Source organism: Xiphias gladius, chromosome 23 (genome assembly GCF_016859285.1).
Source record: "Xiphias gladius isolate SHS-SW01 ecotype Sanya breed wild chromosome 23, ASM1685928v1, whole genome shotgun sequence".
Classification (NCBI taxonomy): domain Eukaryota; kingdom Metazoa; phylum Chordata; class Actinopteri; order Istiophoriformes; family Xiphiidae; genus Xiphias; species Xiphias gladius.
In genome coordinates this window covers 21,278,173-21,301,722 of record NC_053422.1, presented here as the reverse complement: position 1 = coordinate 21,301,722, position 23,550 = coordinate 21,278,173, and the positions used below count along the sequence as shown (strand labels likewise).

Here is a 23,550-nt window from a genome sequence, read left to right as displayed (position 1 = left end):
GAAATATGAGGTTATTGTCTAAAAATACCACACTCTCAGTGTCACAGCCATCACTTTTAATATGCATGAATAAACCTACACGCTGCCAAATGCATGGCATGCATGTGTATAGACACAAACACACACAGTCCAAGGTCAGCCAGCATGTGTCTTTGCTTCTACTCATTTTCACAGCCGTTGACAGACTCTGTGATGGCAAGGCCAGCGGTAATTAATTACAATACCCCTAATGTGTGTGTGTGAGCGCAGGGTGAGATTGTGAGTTACTTGCATTGCATGCGACAAAATGTATACGATTTGTTGTGCTGGTATGTATTTGAATGCATGAAATTGATTTATTCTTTCTCTGGCTTTGTTGTTTGTGTGCAGAAACTCCACAGTGAGCTTGGTGCGGGATGGGAATATGTCTATGGGCCATACTAATTACAAGTAGGAATGGAAAGTGTCTAATGTGCTCTGGGGAGGTAATTGACATTGATTTATGTTGTAGAGGACTATGGCGGGGTTCTATCATAGCAGGCAGCCGGCAATCACAACTCTGTATCATTAGGCTGGGGTGTGTGTTTGCTTATATGTGTGTCTCTGTATTTGTGTGTGAATATTGTGGGTTTTTTGACAGTGGTCCAGCATGGAAACGTCTCACATAATTAGAGAGAACTGACAGAGACACACTCCCCTCCCTCTTCTCCTGAGCTGCCAGCAGCAGCCCACCCCCCCTTAAGTCTGACTATTGCTACCTCGTTCCCATGCATATCCTGTCTTACACACACACACACACACACACACACACACACACACACACACACACACACACACACACACACACACACACACACACACACACACACACACGTAGAACAAGCAGGCACTAACTCATTTACTTTCATACGCACTTACTCACGTAGAGGCATCCGCCAATGCAAAAACAATAAAAATTTCTGTGGGCTCTCATTGACGAGATTGTACTGTATGTGCTACCAAACATTTAATTTTGAAATGAAAAAGTGACCTAAGAGAAGGACGCAGGATGGAGAGGGAGACTATAGATTAAAAGGCAGACAGAGAGAGGAAGGGAGGATGTGTTTTCACTCCATTCCAACCCTGTTCCCCATTGAGAGAAAAGAGGACCTGGACAATTAACCACAGAACAGAGAGCATGCTGGGTAATTAGCAAGAAGTCAAAGCTCGCATTCCCCTTGAGCGAACAAACGCACACGCTTTCGGAAGCACACACCCACACACTCTTCATTTTCGCATCTCTCACAAACATGTGGTTGCTGAGGATAGCACTCTGAGAATCATCATCAGAGGTAGAGAACAATTAACGAAGGTCGACTCGGTATGGGGGTGACTGAAAAACGGTCAGATCTGAGAATGAAACAAAGGGCTCGGGGAGTGGAGGATGCGCAAGGATGGTGTCATGAGAGTTGTCCCCCGCTACAATCGTAAGAAACAATAACTGGCAAATGGAGGCAGTATAATGGGCATTCATTTACTTAGTGTAGCTTTGAAGGAGGACACGAAAACTTCAGAGACTGCGTGATTAAATGAAGTACTCAAGTACCCAGTAGTTAGTTGTTTTTTTTTCTTAGGGAAAAAAAACCCTGAGAAGTTGCACATATTAAGATTTTTTAGATTAAAGGAACAGTTGATTTGGAGTGGCAAAAGGTGTTCCAATGGTGAATATATCAAAACCTCAGTAGATAAAACCAAACTATTTGCTTAGACAAATGTGACTAGCAGTAAGTGAAAAACTGTTTTTGATTGTGATTTAGGGGAACTGACCCATCAGTTTTATGTCATTTATTTGATATTGCAATGTGTTGCACCCCATCTCCCCCGAGTAAAGAATGGCTCTGCTAATTACATTTTTATGAAAAATACTATTAAGCTTATTAGGCTTCAGGCAAAACGAGCAGTGGTGCTACATCGCACAGAAAAGGCCACATATTTAATGAGAGAGGTGATTGTTTAAACCACCATCAAATATATGAGATGTGTCAGGATCTGTCTGATTCAATGCAGCATGAAGTGTTTGAGTGATCACATTGTACGTCCACTAAGAAGTAATTAATCAGAGAAGCATGTTGCGATGTTGGCAGAAGTTAGTTTGGTCATCAGTTTGACACGTTTTACCAATTAGAGTCTCCATTGAGTTAAAATTTGTTTAAAGTTCATATTATCCAGCTGGACTTCATCATCAGTGGCTTTGACTGGACAGGACTTAGGGTTGGGGAAACCTCATGTGTTTCAAGAATTTGGAACGTGCACTGTGTGCCCCTCCCACACACATGTTAAAATCAACCAGAGTTGAGTTGGGGGTGTCAAGGGGTTTTGTTCTGTGTTATATTAGCTCAGCAGCAACCCCAACTGGCTTTTCTAACAATGTGGACCCGAACTTGCCTTCCACCAGTTGGGGGTGTAAATAATTTTTGTCCACAGAGGTCCAACTACCCTAAAATCTGAGGTATGACTCCTCGGATCAACTGAGCTGAAGTCAGCATTGTATCAGTCGTTACATTTCCAAAGCAAGAAAAGGTGTCTAACTCCAGTTTTAAACTGTTACACATTCTATCACTTTTACACATGATAGAATTCTCAACATACTTTATATATGTATGAACTCATGTTTTTTTGTGTTTACTTATTCTTTAAATTGAATTGCTAAAAGAAGTGAAAGTGCAGCTAAAAAAACAGATTAGTTAGGGTAGTTGTGTAGAGGTTCTGCATTATAACATTGGATATAATGTTTACAATATATACTGTATCAATGCAAGGTCATATCATTAATAAACCTGTCATGATATTAAGTAGTTCTCATATGCATTTTACAGTAGAGGTTACAGGGCTGGGCATGAATCTTTTCTCTGTACTCCGTCTTCTTCTTCTTCATCCCCCGTGGTTCCGACAGGTAGCATCTCCAAATCCGTCCCCTCAGTAATGCATTTCAAAGTAACCTATAGTACCCTACCATGCCTCCCCACCCTCCACTGCTCCTTCCAGATAAATTGAGATGCCGCAGCCCTCTCAGTGATCTTATTTGTACCCTAGAGCTGTGGCCCACAGCAAAGCGAGCAGGGGGTGCAGGGGAATGTCCTGAGATCACAGAGAGAGATTGAAACTGGCATCAGCTAGCCAAGAGGCTCCCAGTGACAGATTGGAAATCAGGTGCTATCTCGTAAAATCCTGAAACACATGTATGTGCAGTCGCATGCACACAGAGAAATGCATTCTTTCTCTCTTTTCTTGCTCACACACACACACATGAACGCACGCGCACTGAGTGGCACCAGCCATCTATAGTTATTTATCTCACACCGGTAAATGTATCCATGTTCTACGGGCCCCAATCTCCCTCCTCTGCATTTCTATCTTCTTTCACCCACTCCACACAAAACAATCTCCTTCAATCACCACCCCTCTCCATTTCTCTCCCTCTCTCTCCGTCTTTATCTGTCCCTCCTCTACCGTAAACCATTCCTTTCCATTTTCCCTCTCTCTCGCTCTCCTGACTTATATTTCTCTCCTATATCCCCAGCCCCCCCCATTCATCTGTTTCTATTTCTCTCTTTCTCTGCCAGTCATCCAAGCCCCAGGGTGTTCTTAGGTGATCAATCTTCATCCTCTCAGCGCTGTCACACTATCGGGTCAAGCCAAAACACACACACACACACACACACACACACACACACACACACACACACACACACACACACACACACACACACACACACACATTTATTATAACGAGTGGACAACAAATGCCAAGATTTACATATGATTACAGTGGGGAGTAGTCGCAGTCAAAGAAAACACACATGCTTGAATGCAAACAGACACACAAATGCACACAATCTCATGCTCCCTCCCTAACATGCACACGTGCGCTCATCATCTCCTAGCTGCTGGTTATAATGAGATGGGTGACGGACTCTGCCAGCGCAGGGATGGTGTGACTCACTGGCTCTGTCCGGCTGGCTCTGACCCAGTCACGAGCTCCAGCAGCTCCAGCCCCCGCCATCGCCAGGACCAGAGAGGAGGATCCAATCTAGGCTGGAGGGTGGAGCTTGAAACTCTGTGTGCTGCTCTGGGCTCCATTCACTGCAACAGGCCTCTGAGCCATGCCCAACCCCACCACCTGAACATGACCAAATACTATCGCAGCAGAGGGCTCAGCAGCGTGTGTGAGTGCGTGTGTCACTTCATTTAAATCTGTAAAGCCTCTGTGGATCTGGATCTATGGATGAAGAGGATTCATAAATTCATTTTTGTATCAACAAAAGATCACTGCATCATTTGCAACAGTAGAAGTCCCAAGAATCTCCTCTCTCCTCAAACTATGTTATGGCATATGCGTCACTATGGCAACACAGGTCTAGATAAACAATTGTGAATAGAAATTCAACACCACACTTCTTCTTACCCATCATGCATACCAGCGCAATGCGTAAGCACAGGTTGAACATAGACCTGAGATCTGTGGGGTTGAATTAAACATGGCAAGGCCTAATAAATACTGCACAGGGCTGGTACTCTGGGAGAGCTTATCCGCGACCATCAGAGCTGGAAGCCCCAGCGCCCAGCAGGAGAAACACAACTACAGCTTGCAGAGTAAATGCTCACAGAGTGAGCGTGTGCAGTGTCCCTCTCACTGCATGCCTCATGAATAGTAATACCCTGCATGAATGCTCTGTTTGCCTGGTAAATGTTCTTTGTGTACTGGCAAAAGCGGATGTGTAGGGTGTGTGAAATAGTTTGTTTCCTGCTCCCTCACGCCAGGATGCATGCATAATAGCTTTGACACATGCCAGCTTTATATGTGTCATGCTTGTAGATGAGGTAGAGAATGCATTCAATAACCCACTCTTGTGAATCAGTGACCATGAGCAATTTTCCTTTTCGTTAGGTGCTTCATATGTTTGCTTAGAATGATGGAGGGGAGATGTTCAGTGACACTCTGTACATGATAATCTGTGGTATTATGTTTAATCAGTGAACTAAAAAGTGAACTAAAGGCACATCCGTGCTATTTATCATGGCCCTGGATGATCTCTTAAGCATGCATAAAATGTGTAACAAGAAGAATGCTAAAAATGCAGAAAAAATGACATCAATTCTGAGACAGGAGTCAATGGAACAAATAATTACATCACCTGAATAAACTTTTACCATTTACTGTTATAAACTAAGATAGCTTAATTTCATAATCTAGGCTAACTTAGTTTATTGACTCTAACAGTCAGTTAGAAGGCCAGCCAGCTTAGCAGGCTACTGCTACTGCAGCTGGCTAGTGCTAGCATTACTGGTTACCTAACATGTTACCTTTTAGCTTAACAGCCACAGTAGCTTGTTGAATAACCCTGGAATAGCACCATCTACTTTGCAAGGACATGTGAATACATTTCAGCCACTTTCTAGTGTGACCAGGCCCCAAATTATGTTTCTTGCTACTGCACACCGGCCTGACATTGATTTGTTCCAAGGTAACTCTGCTTCCTTTGAGTGAGTTTGCATTCTTAACATTTTTCCTGTAAAAAATTCTCTTATATCCTGAATAAGTGAACAGTTCTGCATCAGGGCTACTTATACCTCTAGTCTTATTTTTTCTCTTTGCATTTCTCTGACATCGTCAATGTGCTCACAGGAACATTGTTGAAGCAGCATGGCTCTGACCTTTCATTCCTTACTATTGATTGCTCAAGGCTTATTCCACTGCTGAGCTTACTTTAAGTGGCTCTAGAGATCAGCACAGGTAAATCTGTCAACTGTAAAAACAGACAAAAAAAGGAAACACATTTCCTCTGACCTGGTCTCCAGCGGGACGTTACTGTTGAGCACCCAGCTGTCTTGTAGCTGGACTGACTCAGGGGTGGTGGGCCCATCTCCAGTGCCCGGAGCAGGGGCGTGAATGGGGTTGCGTCCCCCTCTCAGGGTATTTCTGTTCAGGCTGTTGGCAGACTGGTGGGATAAGGTGTGGTGGTTGTGTGGAGGGGGCAATGGAGGCCGTAGTGTGGACTGACTGTGGTGGTTGGCCGCCCCTGGAAGAAAAGAACAGAGAGCAATTTAAGAGCCACACTTCTTTGTGAAGGAAATCAAAGGGAGTTTCAGATGAAGGAAGTGAATGATTTCATTCCAAAATGCTACAAATCTAAAAGTAGAACAGAAACGTTACTTGATATTTTATGTTTATTTTGCAGTAGGCCCAAAAAGTAAAGCTCTTCAGCTGGCAACTAACTTCATCAACATTCCATTATATGCTACTTTTGAGTCAGCAATCATTTTACTGAGAGAAGGTGTCATATTTTTCAAATGGTCGATAACTTATTTTAGTGGGAAATTTCAGCCAAATAGATACATGAAATGCTTTTACATCTCGGTGCACATTTTTTTTTAATGTTTTGTCCGTCTTATATTATTCAGGTCCTCCACTACTGTCCCTTCTTCACTTTCACTCTTTCTTGCCTGTTTTCTTTTTTAAAGCTTAGAGGAAGTGTGTGTGTGTGTGTGTGTGTGTGTGTGTGTGTGTGTGTGTGTGTGTGTGTGTGTGTGTGTGTTTGTGTGTGTGTAGGTGAGTGTGTGTGTGTGTGAGTGAGTAGGTGAGTGTGTGTGTGTGTGTGTGTGTGTGTGTGTGTGTGTGTGTGTGTGTGTGTGTAGGCAGAATTAGAGCACTCAGCACAGCGTGCTTGCTCCCAGACTTGGGAGAACATGTCAGGTAGAATCCAATACCAGCCCTTCCAACACTGAGCTAATGGACTGTTGAGTGAGAGAGCTGAAAAACAAACCCGGATGACTCAGACAAGAACACAGATTCACACATCACCTTTCTTCTCTCTCTCTCTCTCTCTCTCTGTGAATCAGTGGGGGTGTTGAGCCTGTCTTCAGGATATGTGTGTGTTTGTCTGTGTGTGGCTTCATAACTAAAATCGATAAACCTCATACGATACAGTATAGGAGAGCTTGACACAGTTGCATCACTTCTTGTGCATTAGCATACTTTTTGTACGCACATTGACAGGTGCATGTAGTCAATGCACAGCTGATCAAAAACCACATTTCACATGTCATGACAAACTGTCCACACCTTTTTTCTAATGCTGTCTTAATAGAAATGCTCATATTATTGCAAAACCACACAGTCTTTGAGTTCTGGCTTTACAAAACAGTTCATTATTTTACACTTCTGAGCATAGAATACATTTATGTTTGTTTGCACATTGCATTCCTTGTACTGATCAAAGGATGGAGTAAGTGCACATATGCCGACATACATCTGGGATGAAAACAACAAAAGCAACTGCTTTGTCAAGCTGTGCGATCACAGTTGCTCTCCTCCATTTGTCATCTCTTCTTGAATTAGATAAGAAAAGAAATCGTGTGTGAGAAGAAGATTGACGAGGGAATGTGTCAAACTCTCCTGCTCGCTCTTCTGCTTTGATACTTGTCAGTCAAGAGATTCCTAAAAGGCATAAATGATTGCAACTTTGCACAGGCTCAAACATAAAGGCAAAATAGAACGTAGGTGCACGTTTCAACTACATCATGCAAATAAATCCATTCATAAAATGTATTAATAATTATTCTCTCCTTGCATGCTGACCAAATTTCCCTCTTTCTCATTTCCTTCCTCCAGGTTGTGTGTTTAGAGCAGATAGGGGGCAGTGAGCTCCCTTATAACTCCAGCTGTAACGGCAACCAGTTTGTAAGGTGACCTGATTCCACCACGCCACCACTGGGACGCAGGTGTCAGCCACATGGCCCTGAGGAACAGATGCTTGCGAAAGAAGAGAACAGGGGAATAGGGGATGGAGACGAGAGAAAGATGGAGGGGCCTGACCACTGCTACACGGGAGAGACACAAAACATCTGTTTGCACATGCAAAGATGCTCAGACACACTTACATGCATGCACACACTTACATATGCACACGTACATGCAGTTACACACCTAGGAAAAGCAGAAGTCTTGCATCATACATGCAGTGTGCAAATTGATATTATGGTATGCAAAGAGTCTTATTTCTCGCGCCCCCCTCCTCCTCCTCCCTCCTTGTATACAGCCTAATTTCTTCTTGAGGATTGTTTCCCTCTCTTTCATCTTGCTTTTATTTGTATTTTGTTTGTGTCCTTTGCTGAGATGTATAGCACTTTGAGATAAACCTTGTTTGTTAAAAGCACTTTATAAATAAATTTGACTCCTCTCCCTGCAATGTCTCTTTAAATGTGAAATAGCTCTTACTACACCCTATCTGCATAAGTACTTTTATCTATCTTAAGCATAGCAACAATACACACAACACAGAGCCATAAACTGGGAAAAAAAAAAAAAAAAAGCTTGCACACACACATGTAGGCATGGAAACAGTCTGAGTGATGCAAAAAATAAAAGTAGGCACTCCCATGTTCACACACTACCCCGCTGTCTCCTATGTTTAAATCTGCGTACAAAAATGCATGCCTTTCACTTTTGTTCACTTTCCTGCTATAAATATTGAACAGTTTTTTTCATTCAATTTCAAATGAATAATATATGGCACACCTTGTATGGAAGAGGAATACATGGCTTTATAGCCCTAGTTTTTTGAGTGGCTTTGGCCTTAGTGTGTGTGTAAGTCTCTTCGAGTGTGTGGGTTTGTCCCTCTATCTATGTGTGCGTGTGTGTTTGTGTGAGTGGATGTGCATTTGTAGGCACCCAAGACCACTGGGGAAAGATTGCACTACTCGACAGTCCAGCCACTAAACTGTTACACAGGGGCCGAGTCATATCCTTTACTGTTGAGTCAGATTTTAACATTTCCCTTAAAAGAAAAAGAGGGTAATCCTATTATCTATAATCTAGCCGAAAATTCTATTACATGTCAGCAGATAATGTCAGAAAAATGTAACTGAACTGAATTGCTACATGATAAAAACTAATTGTTTCTTTTATTCTTCAGTAAATGAATATTTGAAGAATAACGTGCAAAAATGACTCATTACTAATGTTTATGCTCGTTTTTTTAAAAACAAAAAGCTGCAAAAATAACTGTTTAAAAAAAAAAAAAAATTACAATCATTCTTCCAAACGTCACACAGCCTTTAGTAGGAGTTTAAAAAAAAATCTCTAGACATGCTGCAAAATATTTATGACTGAGAAAGATTGTTTTCTTTTTTTCCACCACAAAATGGCATTAAAGAAATTCATTCTCATGTATACTTCAAATCCATGAAAAGAATCCTTGGAAACAGCCAGAGAAAACACAAATGTTATGAGAAGTGCGCTCTGCCGGAGCAGCAAGGCTGAGGTACAAGGCCGTTTTTTTCATACACAGAGAGAGCTCCTGAAGGAAGCCACAGTATGTTTTGGCCCCAGAAACACAAATCTGACTACCCACTGGAACAGAGGCACTGCGCAGTAACAATTACGCTGAAGGTAAATGGTTCCAATAAATTAAGATAGGGGACTAGTCAGATGAATTGTCCGGTTGCTAAAGTACAACCCGCAGGTAGGCTAATAGGAACAATGGTTATACCAGAGACCCAGTCCGATAAAAGACAAAACATGCGGCAAAGAAATAGAGCAATTAGGGAGCAGCCAAGCAGATCACATTTTATTCCACTTTATCTTTTCCTCCTTTCTTTCCTCTCTTTCACTCACCAGTGTGAGTAAACAGCGATCATGAAAAGATTTTCTCAAAAGCTCTGTGTTGTTTTCACAGCCACTTTTTGTGGAGAAGCTCAGAGCCCCTGTGACTGCTGCTGAAGCCTGACCCAGTTTATTTTGTCCAATCTCCCCTGTGACTAGAGAGGGGGGACTGTAGCTGGAAGCTAATCCCTAGAAGTTCATTATGCTCGCCAATTCAAAGGAGCCTCATTCAGCAGAGAAGCATTAGCCTGTCTGCTAACCTGCCACCCCTGTAAAGCACGCTGCGCAGACACACATCAGTGAGAGGCACGGGCTCGCCACACCACATTAATCTCACAGTGTGTGTGTGTCTATGTGTGTATGTGTATACGTGTGGCCAACTGGCAGCAGGAACCAACCAAGGCGGTTTGTTTTGTAGCCCTGGATGGGCAAACTGTTTATTGAAATTCTCTGTGGTTAAAAGAGAAAAGTCACAGGGCAGGGTGTGCATCTACGTGTGTGTGCTTGTGTAGGGATGCTGAAATACCCATTCAGCAGTTTAAGGGGGATCATTGCAGTGCTCAGCTGCCACCCACCACTCTGTCCTTCTCACTCCCTCTGTCTCTCCATCCCTTTATTTCACGCCCCATATATCCACTGTTTCTATCCTTCTTTTAAAAAAAAAACCAAAAACACCATGCAACCCTCCAATTTTTTTTCCATGCACCTTCTCTCTGAGCTAATTGCTATGCTCTCTGTGTTTTAAGACGGTATATTCCCATGTGCGCCTGCTTTTTATGTCCCTGTCATATGTCTCAGAATATCACATGCTCCTCATTTGTCATTCTCCTCAGAGCTTAGAGGCTGAGCACAAAGGAAGGAGAGCTTGAGGTGAAACTAAGAGGCCCACATACAAACACACACGCCGACAAAGGGGGCTCAATTTACCTATAGGCTTTTTTTAAACACAAGCATACAGAGAATAAGTTAAAGACACACATTTACATTTAGGCACATAAAGACGCGCTAACACACGCATACCGCCTCTGCCTTGGCTAGTCATCTTTGTCTAATTAGGAGACAATAATCCGCCAGAGAAGAGTCTTCAGATTCAACCAAAAACAAATAGTCTCCATGAGCAGAAATGCATGTGTGCATTTCACCCACACGCGCACACACACAAATCATCCCACTGTTACGCAAATGTCAGCCTTACATAAGCACCATTAGGAAGCATAGCATTAGAGCAGAAAGAGGGAGCACATCTTTGTTGTGTCTTCGTTTCTGCATATTTGTTTCAACAAAGCCATTAAAGATTCATTGTTTCGGCATTGACTTGAGGTGGCTTCCGTGGCAGCTGATAGCTAGCCACTTTAGAAGAGGCTCGGGCTAAAAATAGCTTAACATTCCCCATGCATAATGAATGGTCAGAGACAGCGCTAATGCTAGCTCTTTCCAGGAGCGATCTGCTACGCTCCGTTTGGCCGTCTCCACTCTCCCGGCGTTCCGGGGGAGCGTTCCCAGACAGGTGCTCCGAGCCAGACAGTATTCCCATGTAAACATTCGCGGACCCAATTCCCAGCCAGTCCTCGCCAACAACGTTCCGTTCCCATTCACCTGTCATGCTTCACTAGAAACATGTCATGTCTGTCCACCTGTTATCTTAGGTAATGGTGGACTACTTTACAGGAACACACATGCATTGAAACACAAACACTCATACAAACAGCATGCAGCTTCCTCAGGATTATCTGGATATGGTCAGTTTCTGCCTGGCTTGGAAATGCTCATTTCCTGCCCAGCGTCCACTCTCCACAGGACCACACAAAACTCACCCATCCAGGCAGGCATGCCCTCTCACAGCACATGTATAAACAGACGCTGGTTATAGGTGTTTTATTTCCTCGCAGCCGTTCCTGTGTCTTCCTACATGCCAGGATGTGTTTATGCAGTGCCAGACTGCCACTTTAAACTCATTTAGGTCGGTTTTAATGTACGCCCAAAGCCAAGGACTCTCTCTGCACCCATTAGATCAGCAGTCCTGGCTGGGAAACATGGTAATTTGCAATTTCATCTCAATGTTGTTCCCCCTCCGTCCAAATATCTCTCACTGTCTAAGCTCTCATCAACTTACTCTTTTTTCCTTCACATTCCCCCTTTTTTCTTTTTTGTCTCTTTGACTTCTTATGTCTCTCGGTCTCAGTCTGCCTTTCAGATGCTTTCTCCATCTATTTTTACTGGTTGCGCTTTGATTGTTTTTTATTTCTCTCTCCTTTTTGATTTTTTTAATGCAAGATGTCTCATTAAACAACTTCAAAAGTCAAAGTTTGGCTTTCTTTATCTGTGCTCCCATTTGCCTCTTTGCGCCTCTTCTTCCTGCTTCTCTGTCGTTTTTTCTTTCTTTGTCTCTCTTGCTCGCTGTCTCTGTGTGTACAAGCTCAGCCGAGACTGAAAGAAGCCCCAGGACAGAAAGTGTGGGTGTACGCAAACAAGACTGAGAGAAAGAGAGTGTGCCTGTGAGCCTCACTCTCCCTCTTTGCCAGTGTCTGCCATTAGGGTGTCAGTGGCAGAGTGAATTTATTTGCTGTGCGGTTACTGGGCTAATGATTGATGTTGCCCCAGCAAACAGTAAACCAATTAGAAGGCTGATGTAACGTCATTTTAAAAGCCTCCTAATCACGTTGCTCTTGAACCTGGGACCTGGGCCTTCCCTAATGAAGATTTATACTGGATCAAAGGAGAGCCTAACGCCATTAACAATAGATTGTATTCCACCAAAAATCACATTAGGACTTCTCTGCCCACCCCTCTCCCTCCCATCAGGCCTCTGCTAAATATATCTGCTGATTGCAAGTGCAGATGCACAGAAGGATGGAGAAACAGGGGAAGAGCAGGAAAGACAGGCAGAGAGGGGCAGAGAGAGTTGGCCCACGGTAGCTAATTGTTGAGAATAAATGTGTATGGTGATGAATAAACTCATCACTGTAGATGCGCGTTTGTGTTTATGTGTGTGTTTGTGTGCATATGGGTGAGAATAATAGTTGCGAAGTGCTGATATACGCACACAGGGCCTCTAACAGCCAACAAGAGAGTGTCCAATTGTGATAGAGATAGCTTAGAGCCAAGGAAACTAACTAGTTTGTCTTTTGCTACACTGATCCTCCTGCTGGCACTTAAAAATCATTATCCCTTTATAAGTACAAACACACCTACTCACTGTCAACCAATCTGTGTTCTCCAGAGTGCAGAGGTTGCTTTCAATTGCATCATTGTTTCCTGGCAAAAGTTGACAAAGGTGGGAGGGTTACATTTAAAATGTAATCCATTAACAAATCACCAATTGTCTGCTTACAATCAGGTTTTTGTTAAGTGAAACACAAAAGAAGTAAAATTCACGAACACACAGAATTTTCCTTTATCTTTCTTCAAAATCTTCTGGAATTTTCAGCATGAAAATTCATTCATTTGTGCATAATCACAATCAAATGATTTATTTCCTCTCAAGTAAAAGCACACTATCCATAACTGACAATGATTTCATTCGATCTCTTACTATTTATATGATGTAAACAATATTTGCTGAAGTCCCTTCGATTTCCAGCCCTGCAAACAAATGCTGACTTTGGAGGAATGCAAAACAGCAGAAACAAAATGGCTAAATTAACAAGATGTGACATTAAATTAAAGCAAAGAATTGCTTGGCATTTTACTGAGCAACGACTAAATAAGATCAGGAAATGGACACATGATGAGGTAATGCAGCGACCCAGGTAGTGGATGACATATTTCTGTATAAATAAAATGGATGAAAGGATAAAAGGGTGGATGAATGGAGAGGTCTCTTACCCGTGGAGGAGGGCTGGGCCCGGAGCAAGTATGGGTCATCCGGGAGGGGCTCCAGGTGAGAGTGGGTGGAGTTTTTCTCCAGCAGGGGCACCTGGCATTCCCTGATCGGTGGAGACGGGCCGGGGGAGGAGTGGTGGGGGGTGGAGGAGGAGGACGGAAGGGACGGAGGGAGCAGGGAGGAGGAAGAGGTTGGAGGGAGTGGGCGACCTGGAGGATGGAGGGAAGAAAAAGAGGAGAGAAGGGGGGGTGGTGGTTTAGACAAAACAGATGGCAATGGCTGACAGTGATACAGGGGCTTGTTCCAAGAAGCTGGTTTACTGAGAAATCTGGAAAATGTTGCTTAAAAAAAATCCAGAATCCCCTAAAAGGTCAACTCACTCAAATTGTGAATAAACATATTTCTCACTTACCTCTAGTATCTATAGTGATGTAGATAGTTTTGGTTTTATTTATCCAGGTTTTAAGATAACTGTCTTAGATTTCTGCCTCCATTCCAACACAATGGAGGTGAATGTAAATGAATGGAACTGTCAACATTTGTCATTGGAACTACCGTCTCTCAAATAAATAGTTCTTGTGAAAGCTGTTGACTGTGCTTTGTGGAGTCTCCACACTAACTGGGACATTGTGTCTGTGAAAAAAAAATTGCTTTTGAGTTTTTTAAATGTTTTCTTTTTAAGGTTTTAGTGCTGTGACTAAAAACGTACATTTGGCAGTGCAGAAGTCTCAGACTGATGCTGCAAAAATAAAATAAAGCCAAAACTATTTGCCTGACGGGATGTGAATGAGAAAATGTGTACTTTAAAAAAAAAATAGTTTAGTGGAACCATCCCTTTAAAATTGGGTACATGGTTTGATGTAAAAAAGACCTGCTGAAGGTTATCCAGTTAACTCACGAGTAAACGTGCTTCTTGGAACAGCCGCCAGTTAACAGCAATGTAAAGCAGCTTGGATACAAACACAAAAGCTTGCTGAGACTGGAGAGATTCAGCATAGAGATTAACACAGAGACAAACTGTATCTCATACTGTATCTAAATACATTAATGAGTGACAAAGAAATTTTACTTTCTTTGTTCTTCTGGCAACAACCAAAACCAAATTGTTTGCAACACTGCGGACAAATGCAAGACAATCTCTGCCACTGTACCCAAGCGAGCATAGGTAGCTTTTGTTGAACAGCAACTACCTTAGCCAGAGGTGACAATTCAAAGATAATGTTAAACGCTAAAATTAACTGTAATAGTAACCCAAGTAGAAAAGTTTCATAAAGTTAGTGAACCGTATTGTTAATGTATCTATCTGAAGTTTACACTAGCCAATACAACATACTGGTCACACCAGACCAAACAAAAAGTCATAACTGCAAAATTCATGAAGGTATTTCAGTAGGTCAATTAGTGGGATACGATCTGGGATAAGAGGCCCTACATCCTTTGTACGATTGTCCTCCACATGTGTAAGACAAAAGAAAGTTAACAGCCAAGTCTTTAAATAGTAGGAGCCATGGGGCGTGTGGACACAATCAGGCTGTCCCATACACCAGAGAGAGAGAAGAGAGGGATAGAGAGAATTCACTCTACTCTCCAAAGGTTTGGAATCAAGGACAAAGACAAATCTAGTAAATTCTATTTAGAGACAGCTCAAAATATAGAATAATTATGTCTGCCATATTTGCAGCTCAATCAATCAACAATATGGTAGAAATGAGGCCACTGAGTCCAGTCAATCCACCGAAGGACTCAGGTTATTACAACTCCTAATTAGACAGTCCACCAAAGACGCTTTGACACACTGATAATCACTTATTTTCTTCTGATTCCACATTCAAACTGATAGCCCCGGGCACCAGCAAAGTTTTCTTTAAACAGCTTTACAAATAAACCTTTTTTTTCTATTCTTCAGTCACATCTTGTCCTTCACCTTCCGAAGTTTAAATGTAAGGAGGAGAGAGAATGGGCTTGCTCGTCTTCAGTTTTACGCACTTCATCCATTCGTTCTTTTGCCACTGAAAACTTATAAGTTACAAAGCCTAGCCTTTCAGTAAGACACTTCTCCTTTCATCATGCTTTCTCTCTTTCTTTTCACACAGAACAAAAACAGAGAGGAACAGAGGAAGAAAAGGAAAGAAAAGCTGTGAGATCTTGGAGAAAAATACAACACAGTTGAACACTCATCATCACACTATTTTTTTCCCCCTCTTTTTCTTACTGGCGGTTCTTCAGAATATAGATGTAGTGTGATTGTAATTTGACAGCATTCACCTTCCCATCATAGAGTATTGATAGAAATCAAAATGTGTAAAGCCCGTGATAGATAGAGGACTCTTTTTAGGCACTAGTGCGATATTGCTTGCATCAGGGAAATGGTAGCAGGGTGAGGGAGGGGGGAGGATCAATGTAGGCATCATTTAAGAAACACAAAGTGGTTGGGCATAGTTGTTCGCTAACTTGCCCATTTATGCTGCCTCAAAATGAAGAGCATTAATCATGGAAAATACATGTCTCCACAAGAGCCCAGGTGTCAACGTGGCTTTATGGAGATACATTTTGATAGAAACAGAGGCAGAGTGATGCCTCTGTCCTGCTGTCCAAACTGCTCCAGCTCGGAGCTTTGTGTCATGGAAACCAGAGCTAAGATCGATACGCAGCCCCACATTAACTACACCCCAGAGAGATGCCATCCTTGTCTTCTGTTTAGGTATCTGTGTGTGTGTGTGTCTGGTCAATCTCATCAGAGCAAACAGAGAAAAATGGCAAAGCAAACACTGGGGCCGACAGGAGGGAAAAGGAAGAGAGGCAAGGAGGGACGGTGAGAGATGGATGGAGAGGGGGATGAGACAACGAGGTCACAGGGGTAACCAGGGGAATGGAGAGGGAGAGAGTGAGGGAAATGAATGGCGAGACCAGAGGACAGAGAAAAGAGGACAGTCCAGAAGCTATGAGCTGACAAAACTTATTGCCAATAAAAAACGAGGAAGAAAGCAATAGAGGAGGGTAATTAGGAGAGGAGGAGGCAATAAGAGGGGGTCGAACAGTGGGAGCAGGAGGAGGGGAAAAAAGGAATGAAGTGGTAAAGAGGGAATAAGCCATGGATGCATGCAAAAAAAAAAGCTGTTGATCTAAATGAATCGATCACTCACTTCAGTTGATGCCGTGAATGGATCTAGCCATTTGCATATTTCACAAGAACTTTTATGAGGCTATTGGTGACAGCAAGGAATGGAAAATGTCTCTATGTGTGTGTGAGTGTGCGTGCGTAGGGGCACACCTTTAAGATTGTTTTAATGCTGTTGCATATTTTTACTGTACACAGTTATGTGTGCGTGAGCTTGTGCACATAAAGTTATGTGCATGCGAGTGTAGTTATTAATATTTTAAATCACTTTAATTACAAAAAAGGAAAAATTGCACTAGTTGGCCAAAAGCAATTAAGGGAACTTTAATCTCCTTAGCAATTATGCTGTGGGGCATCCTTAACTCAGTCATTTCTGCCCGCTACATTTCTAGAAAGGTCAGTAGAAATTGCTTTGTGTTATTAGAACAAAGACTTGGCAATGAGCTCACTTGGTCTTCTTGATGATTTGTTCGTTGCCATCCTCCAGCCGCCTCCCCGGCCATCTGTACACATCTCTTAATCCTTCTCTCTGTGCCCGTCTCTCACTCTCTGAATCTACAGATCTCTCACAAGTGTTGATTAGTGTGAAAAATAAGTGTATCATGGGGGAAAAACTAGGCATCCTAAGACTGTAGCACTGTATTAAAGGCATTAATGCAGTCCCTTGATGATTTGATTACAATATAAAAAGAAACACCGTCATCATTAATTTGTTGTGTGAGCACCAGGCTTTGACTTGCTTGTATGAGTCACACAAGTGTATTATCATTGCCTGTTTCTGTGCTACCGTGTGTGTCCACTGAATCATCTCATGGCGACTTTTGTATAATCTGTTGTTTCTCTATGAAACAATAAATTCTTTACTGTACACATCAAACATACAGTATTTCTGCTTGTTGACTGTTAAGTGACTTCTCTTCTCTTCGTCCTTGTCTCTATTTCTGTCCCTCCCTCCCTCCTGCCTCACTCCATCCATCCGTCCACCCATCTGGCTGAGGTGAGGAGTGGTAGGCCGAGGAGAGTGGAGTGGAGCGAGGGATGGAGCAACATCTGGAGCCCAGTCAGACAAGGAGAGACAAATTACCCCTCTAACGAGAGCCATTCATCATCTCTTCATCTCTCCCTCCTTTCATCCCTCTCTTCCTCCACACCTCTACGTGAAATACAGTGCACCTGGGTGGCAACTTCGGGAGACAGAACAGACAACCCCCCCCCCCCCCCCCAAAAAAAACAAAAAACAAATAGAAATTAATAAAATAAAACAGTCTGCCATACAACTTTAAACTTGATGTTGTTCTCATTTAGTCACTACTCATGTGGCTCATGCTGCTAAGTCAATCACCACGTGCTTCTATTAAGATGATGGAAAATAACCACGAGAAGAGGAGGGAAACAACAAGATAAGAGAGACGTGAAATGATTGAATGAGCGGTATGCGGGGAAGAGGGAGGAAAGAGAAGGGACACACCCATGCTGGCACATGCAGAGACTCATTACCCTGGCTGCTGTCAGCACAGATGTTGGACTGAGGGGGAGCTGTCAATCAGTGTGCGTGTGTGTGTGTGTGTGTGTGTGTGTAAGTATGCATGTATATGTGTGTGTGTGTGTTGTGTGTGTGTATGCGTGATCGTATCTGACGGTGATCTGAGGGCTATTTAGTGATGACAGCTGCTGACACAATGGGCCCTTTTCTGTATTTATCTATACAGTGCAGTCTGTCTCCTCCATCTCATCTCTCTTCCTGTTCCCTCCTCCCTCCCTTTTTCTGAAATCCTCGCCCCCTCTTTCCTCTTATTCATCCCTTTTTAATATTTCACATTTAGCTCGACTGTGGCAGGATGCACACCTGTTGTTGTCTGTATGTGTGAGCAACAAATGGATGTAGCAGCCTACCCAGGAATGGTCTGAGTTCATCCGCGTCATATCATGAATGTGTTCTCCCACAACCTCCCCCTCTTTTCTTTCCTTTCGTAATCAGCTTCATAGCAGAAAATGAGTGATAAAATGAGTAAATCGGGAGAGGAGAGATGAGAGGATGATTCAACAGACATGTTTTAATTAATAAAGTTGGGCTCTCACAGCCTAAAGAGATGATTGGATCACTGACTCTTCCTTTGATGTGTAATAGACTGTCCCGGTTCTTCTCTGGCCTAGAGCTCTCCTCTGCTCGCGCTCGGTTTCTCTCTTTCATCTTGCCTGTATCACTGCATCTCTCCAAAACTACAGGGGCCCTCTTCCCAAACAGGTGATCCTCCACACACACACACACACACACACACACACACACACACACACACACACACACACACACACACACACACACAAACACACACACACAGCCTGCAGCTGAGGCTGAAGACGCCTTCTGGCTGAGAAAAAGGCGCTATAGAGACTCACATAATCACATTGTTTTGTTCCACGTTCCAGTGTTTCTCGATTTCATTTTGTACAATCCTTCCAGGATTACAACTAAGGCTCATCTCTTGAAGTACTTACACACTTTCCCTGAAAATTACCTGGAATTTTTTAAAAGTGGAGTAATCATTGTTGATTTTAATTGATTTTACCCTGATTTTTTTTTTTTTCATACAATTGAACTGTCAATGTTGGTTTCGTCAAGTAGTTTAGATGCGTACTATTATCTCTTTAAATGGCATAAACTGAAGTTAATTTTAGCTAACTCGTTCAACCATTTATCCATTACTTTTAGCGATTTGTTTAGAATTCTTTGCCAGCTTGCTTACTAGTTTTCATGGACCTGAACACACATAGTGTTCAGGTGTTACAGGTGACTCATCATGTACAAATATTTTTTAACTCATTATTGTTAGTTTTTTCCAAATCAGTCAAGGTGCTACACAACCTGCAAAAGTAACATTACCCAGAATTTAGTGTAAGCAGCAAAAGATGTCCTCATTCCCTCTGAACACAGCTCAAACATGCTTCATGTCATCAGAAATAAAAGAAAAGAAAAATGTAAAAAAAGCAAATTGTTAAGCTGTATGTGTTTGCACTAGTAACTAGTATTGTCAGAAACCAATACGTGGCTCAAGTTTGCATTATTGATTTTTTTTAAAAACTGATTTTCCTAAATAAATTTCCTGATCCTTTTCTTTAAAAGAAACTTTATAATAATAAACCCTCAGATGAGCGACTTATCAAACTTTGAAAAGTTGCAGCCAGCTCAAGAGGATGCGCACAAAAAGAATTCTCTGAAACTGAATTTTTTGAAAAGAGAAATAAAATAAATGTATAGAGTAGAGAAGTGAAAAGATGAAGGCAGAAAACCTCAACAGACCATGCAAACCCCTCTGCTATAGAATGCACTCGGTGAATGTAAGGCCATTCAGAAGTAATAGGTTCTGATGATTAGCCGCCTCTTAACTACATCTTTTGACCTTCATATAAAGGTGGAGTTCACAGGAATAATGGAGACCCACATACTATTAACAATAGAACTTTGAAAAGATAGGTGAGGAGATGATGAATTGAATGACAGTGTTGTTTTTCTCATCTAAAAACCACCTAGACCATTCACAAGGCCATGACAGTTCTAAAAAATAACAGAGACAGAGAAAAACCGCAAAATTCCTTTGAGATTCGTGACTTTGTAAATGACCAGGACCACTAAATCCCTCGCAGTGTAAGATAGCACGCTACGCGATGCTGCAGTGAAAGAACCCCACGGCATGAATTCTAACAAGCATCATCTCTGAGTAATTCCAACATCTGGTTCAGAAGGTCGTTCCCCACTCCTCCTCTTCCTCAAGTGGCTGTTTTTTATTTTGAGAAGAGCAGAGATGAGAACAGACAAAAGCTGACACGAAGCAATACACTCGACCTTTTGACCCAGACACACAAATGCATCCGCTAATTGAAACATGCCTTCCTGTTGCTGGGAAGCGCAAGCTTGTGTGGTTGTGTGTATGTCAGTGGCTGTACATAGCATTAGGGTGCTACAGCACACCCATGCTGTCCATTGTCAGAGATGTCCACTGCGTAACTTGGGGCAACCATGGAGGCTACATTACCATATAAATTACATCCATGTTGCTGCTGCTGCTGTAGATTGATGGTATTGTTATGGATTCTACGCATTGGACCCTCATTGAAAACAATCAAAATAAATAGCCTTCTCCTCCCACATGAATGCAAACACACACATGGATGCATGAACATGCACACTCGCTCATAAGTGCACGCACACATATACGTACAAGCATGTGCAAGTGAAAACACACCCAAGCACACACAGACCCTCAACCGCAGGTGCAGACAGATAGACATCCATCCTTTCAGCCTTCCATTACCTCTGAACATGCACTATAACAGCTGAAAGGAACAGATCTGCAAAGGGGGAAATATCTGCCCATGTGTGTGTGCGTGTGTATTCACAATGAGTAACTTGCAAAACCTCTAATAATACATAAGCTTTTTGCTGCTGCGGTGTTCAATAAACTGCCCATTGCCTATTTATGAATCAATTTGATGGTAAAAGCGGAAAACATAATAAAATAATAACATATACTGTAAGTGGTTTAAAAAAAAAAAAATAATGGAGTAAAAATAACCATACAAAATGAAGTAATTTCTTGCCACAAAATAGATGCTGGAGTTTAAAAAAATGCCCTCAAATTATTTCCAAATTTGCTATTCAAATTATAAAATACAGTGACAGCAACTGTACATTGCTGATTTAAAAAAAACAAAAAAACATTTAAGGGCCAAGCTCCACATTCAATCCAAGTGTCCCACCTGGCGGGAAGTAGATTTTATGATACCTGCAAGACTGCTTCCACATTTTCTCACTTGAGAGAAGGGTTGAGAGTGACATATGGACAAGGTCTTTGATGGCTGGGGATAACACTTGGTCTTGGCACTTATTGAAAACACTAACAAAACAACCGAAACCTGCTTGCAGCTTTGGAAAGACCTCCATAGATTTATATTGTATCTGGAAGAGCAGTATCAGTGTGTCTGTTGTTTTGACTGGAGAAAGCTTTTAGATGTTGCAGTGCAAAAATCAGTGGGGGGAAATGCTGGGAAGAGCTTCTCCTCCCATCTGCCATGGTGCCGAATCACTTGCGACATGAGAACAAATTTGGAACTACAGACTGTTGTGGACATGAATTAGGGCAGGATTATAATCTTTCCACACAAATGAGATTTCACCCACTTGTAATGTAACAAAGGTGAGTTTCAGTTAAAGTTAAGTTAAAAACCAGCTTTGATTAAAGCTGTAATTAATGTTTACTAAAAGATTAAGACGAGGCCTCCAAACTGTTCTGATAAAGATCAAGCTAAGGATTTGGAAAGAAAAAAGCTTTGCCAGAAATAAAAACTTAGTTCACTGTTCAAAACATCTACATTAATTAGCACTTAAATATGAGTCATCGAATCTTAAATTAAATGTTTACACCTTTTCATGACACCCTAAACTTCCAGTCTAATAGTTCCATCTACTGCCTGTTTTTAATCATTTCCCCAGCACACAATCATTTTATGGTGGATGGATTTTCGCTTGAGAGGAAAGCAAACTGCATTTGCATATTAAAATAGGCCCCATTTCATGACATTTTGGGAGACTCAAGGCTCATGCAGAAACTGCATTACCCACAGTCACTCAACATCTGAAAAGAATGACAGTCATCAAGAATCAAATGCATACGGAATAACTCACAAAAAGTAGCATGAAAAACAAATGCAGACACATAAGGGTGCACAGACTGCAGAAATACACATGTAACAACATACTGTACATACACACACTTTCATATTCACATGTGCACAGGTGCCTTCAAATATACCTATTCAACATAGCAGGGCTCCACGGAACAAACCGGCAATTGCTGTGGCTGCTATGACAATCTTGTCCCGTAAAAAGCACTAAAAGAAACTGAGAACGGCTGAAAAAAAAAGAGGAAAAATTAAAGAAAAAAAAAAGAAAGAACTGAGGGAAGAAGAGCTCTAGGCGAAAGAGGAGATGGTAAGTGATCCGTATTTTTTGGTGCACGGATCTGCCAGTTTACGACACCGTGCAGTCAGAGATATCGTGTTGCATTGTAATCTCATGAATAAACTCAATTTCAGTAGAGTCCCTTTTTGTGTGACATTACATTATGTGAAGTATGCCTGTGTGTGCATGTGAGACAGTGAGCTTGTGAGGCTGAGTCAGCAGAGTCTCCTTTGACGATTAGCAAACACATGAATGCGCGCACACATATGGAGAGTCCCTGGTATCCTCTACACTGGGATCAGCTAAAAGAGGAGTGATGTATTTAGAGCCTGTGGATAATCACTGTACTGTGGCCTGTTGCTGAGAGAAACCTCTCCCCTCTTTGATGTTCTGCAGCCCCTATTTATAGCAACAGCAGAAAAAAAGGACTGAGAGCTGAAAAACACAGTAAGACACATTATATTCCCTCTAACTAGCTTACTGTTGAGCAGTGCTCTTGCTCTCTCTCTCAAGGTGAACAGAATGGAGTCTCAACACTTGGGGCCAAATGAACTGAGCCTTGCGCGCGTTGATTCCGACGCATTCTGGGCCTTCTGTGTGTTTGCACAACATCTGAGGTACACCTTGTAAGCCTCTCCCTTTTATGCACACGATACAACAAAAGCTGCTGATTCCACTTGATTTTCAAAGGTACATTTGTGAGGGCCCGTGTTGCAGGTAAAAAACTTTCACCTTTAATCGAAACTAGTTATGGCAAAGAAAAAAGTGAATCATCCTGTATTGTATAGAATTTTCAAAGCGAAAGAGAGGCACCACAAACAAGTGTGAAATGGAGCTCTAGTGAGTACGTTTAGGGACAAATACATTTTTTCATCTCAAAAAGAAAAAAAAGAGAAGTAGCAAAGTGTTAATGACCACAGCATCTGAGTCTTTTGTAATACCAAAGATGTGGAAGATTGTGGTCAGTTTTGATGATTGCTCTCTCTTTTGTTGAGGCATCCACATTTAAGGTGCCTTGAAGTTTTTTCTAA

The 23,550-nt window shown here is 42.1% G+C and overlaps 1 protein-coding gene across 2 annotated transcripts in view; it reads right to left on the bottom strand.

Annotated features, from left to right (window-relative positions):
- Positions 1 to 23,550, bottom strand: part of tenm2 (teneurin transmembrane protein 2) — a 154,793-nt gene that overhangs the window by 49,285 nt on the left and 81,958 nt on the right. The window contains exons 3-4 of one of the 2 annotated variants that reach the window (XM_040120614.1): positions 13,448 to 13,654; positions 5,807 to 6,038 (exon numbers count right to left, since the gene is read on the bottom strand). In XM_040120614.1, the coding sequence (XP_039976548.1) occupies positions 5,807 to 6,038; positions 13,448 to 13,654 (439 nt within the window). The remainder of the gene's footprint in view (positions 1 to 5,806; positions 6,039 to 13,447; positions 13,655 to 23,550) is intronic. The other variant, XM_040120615.1, reaches the window with a different exon arrangement.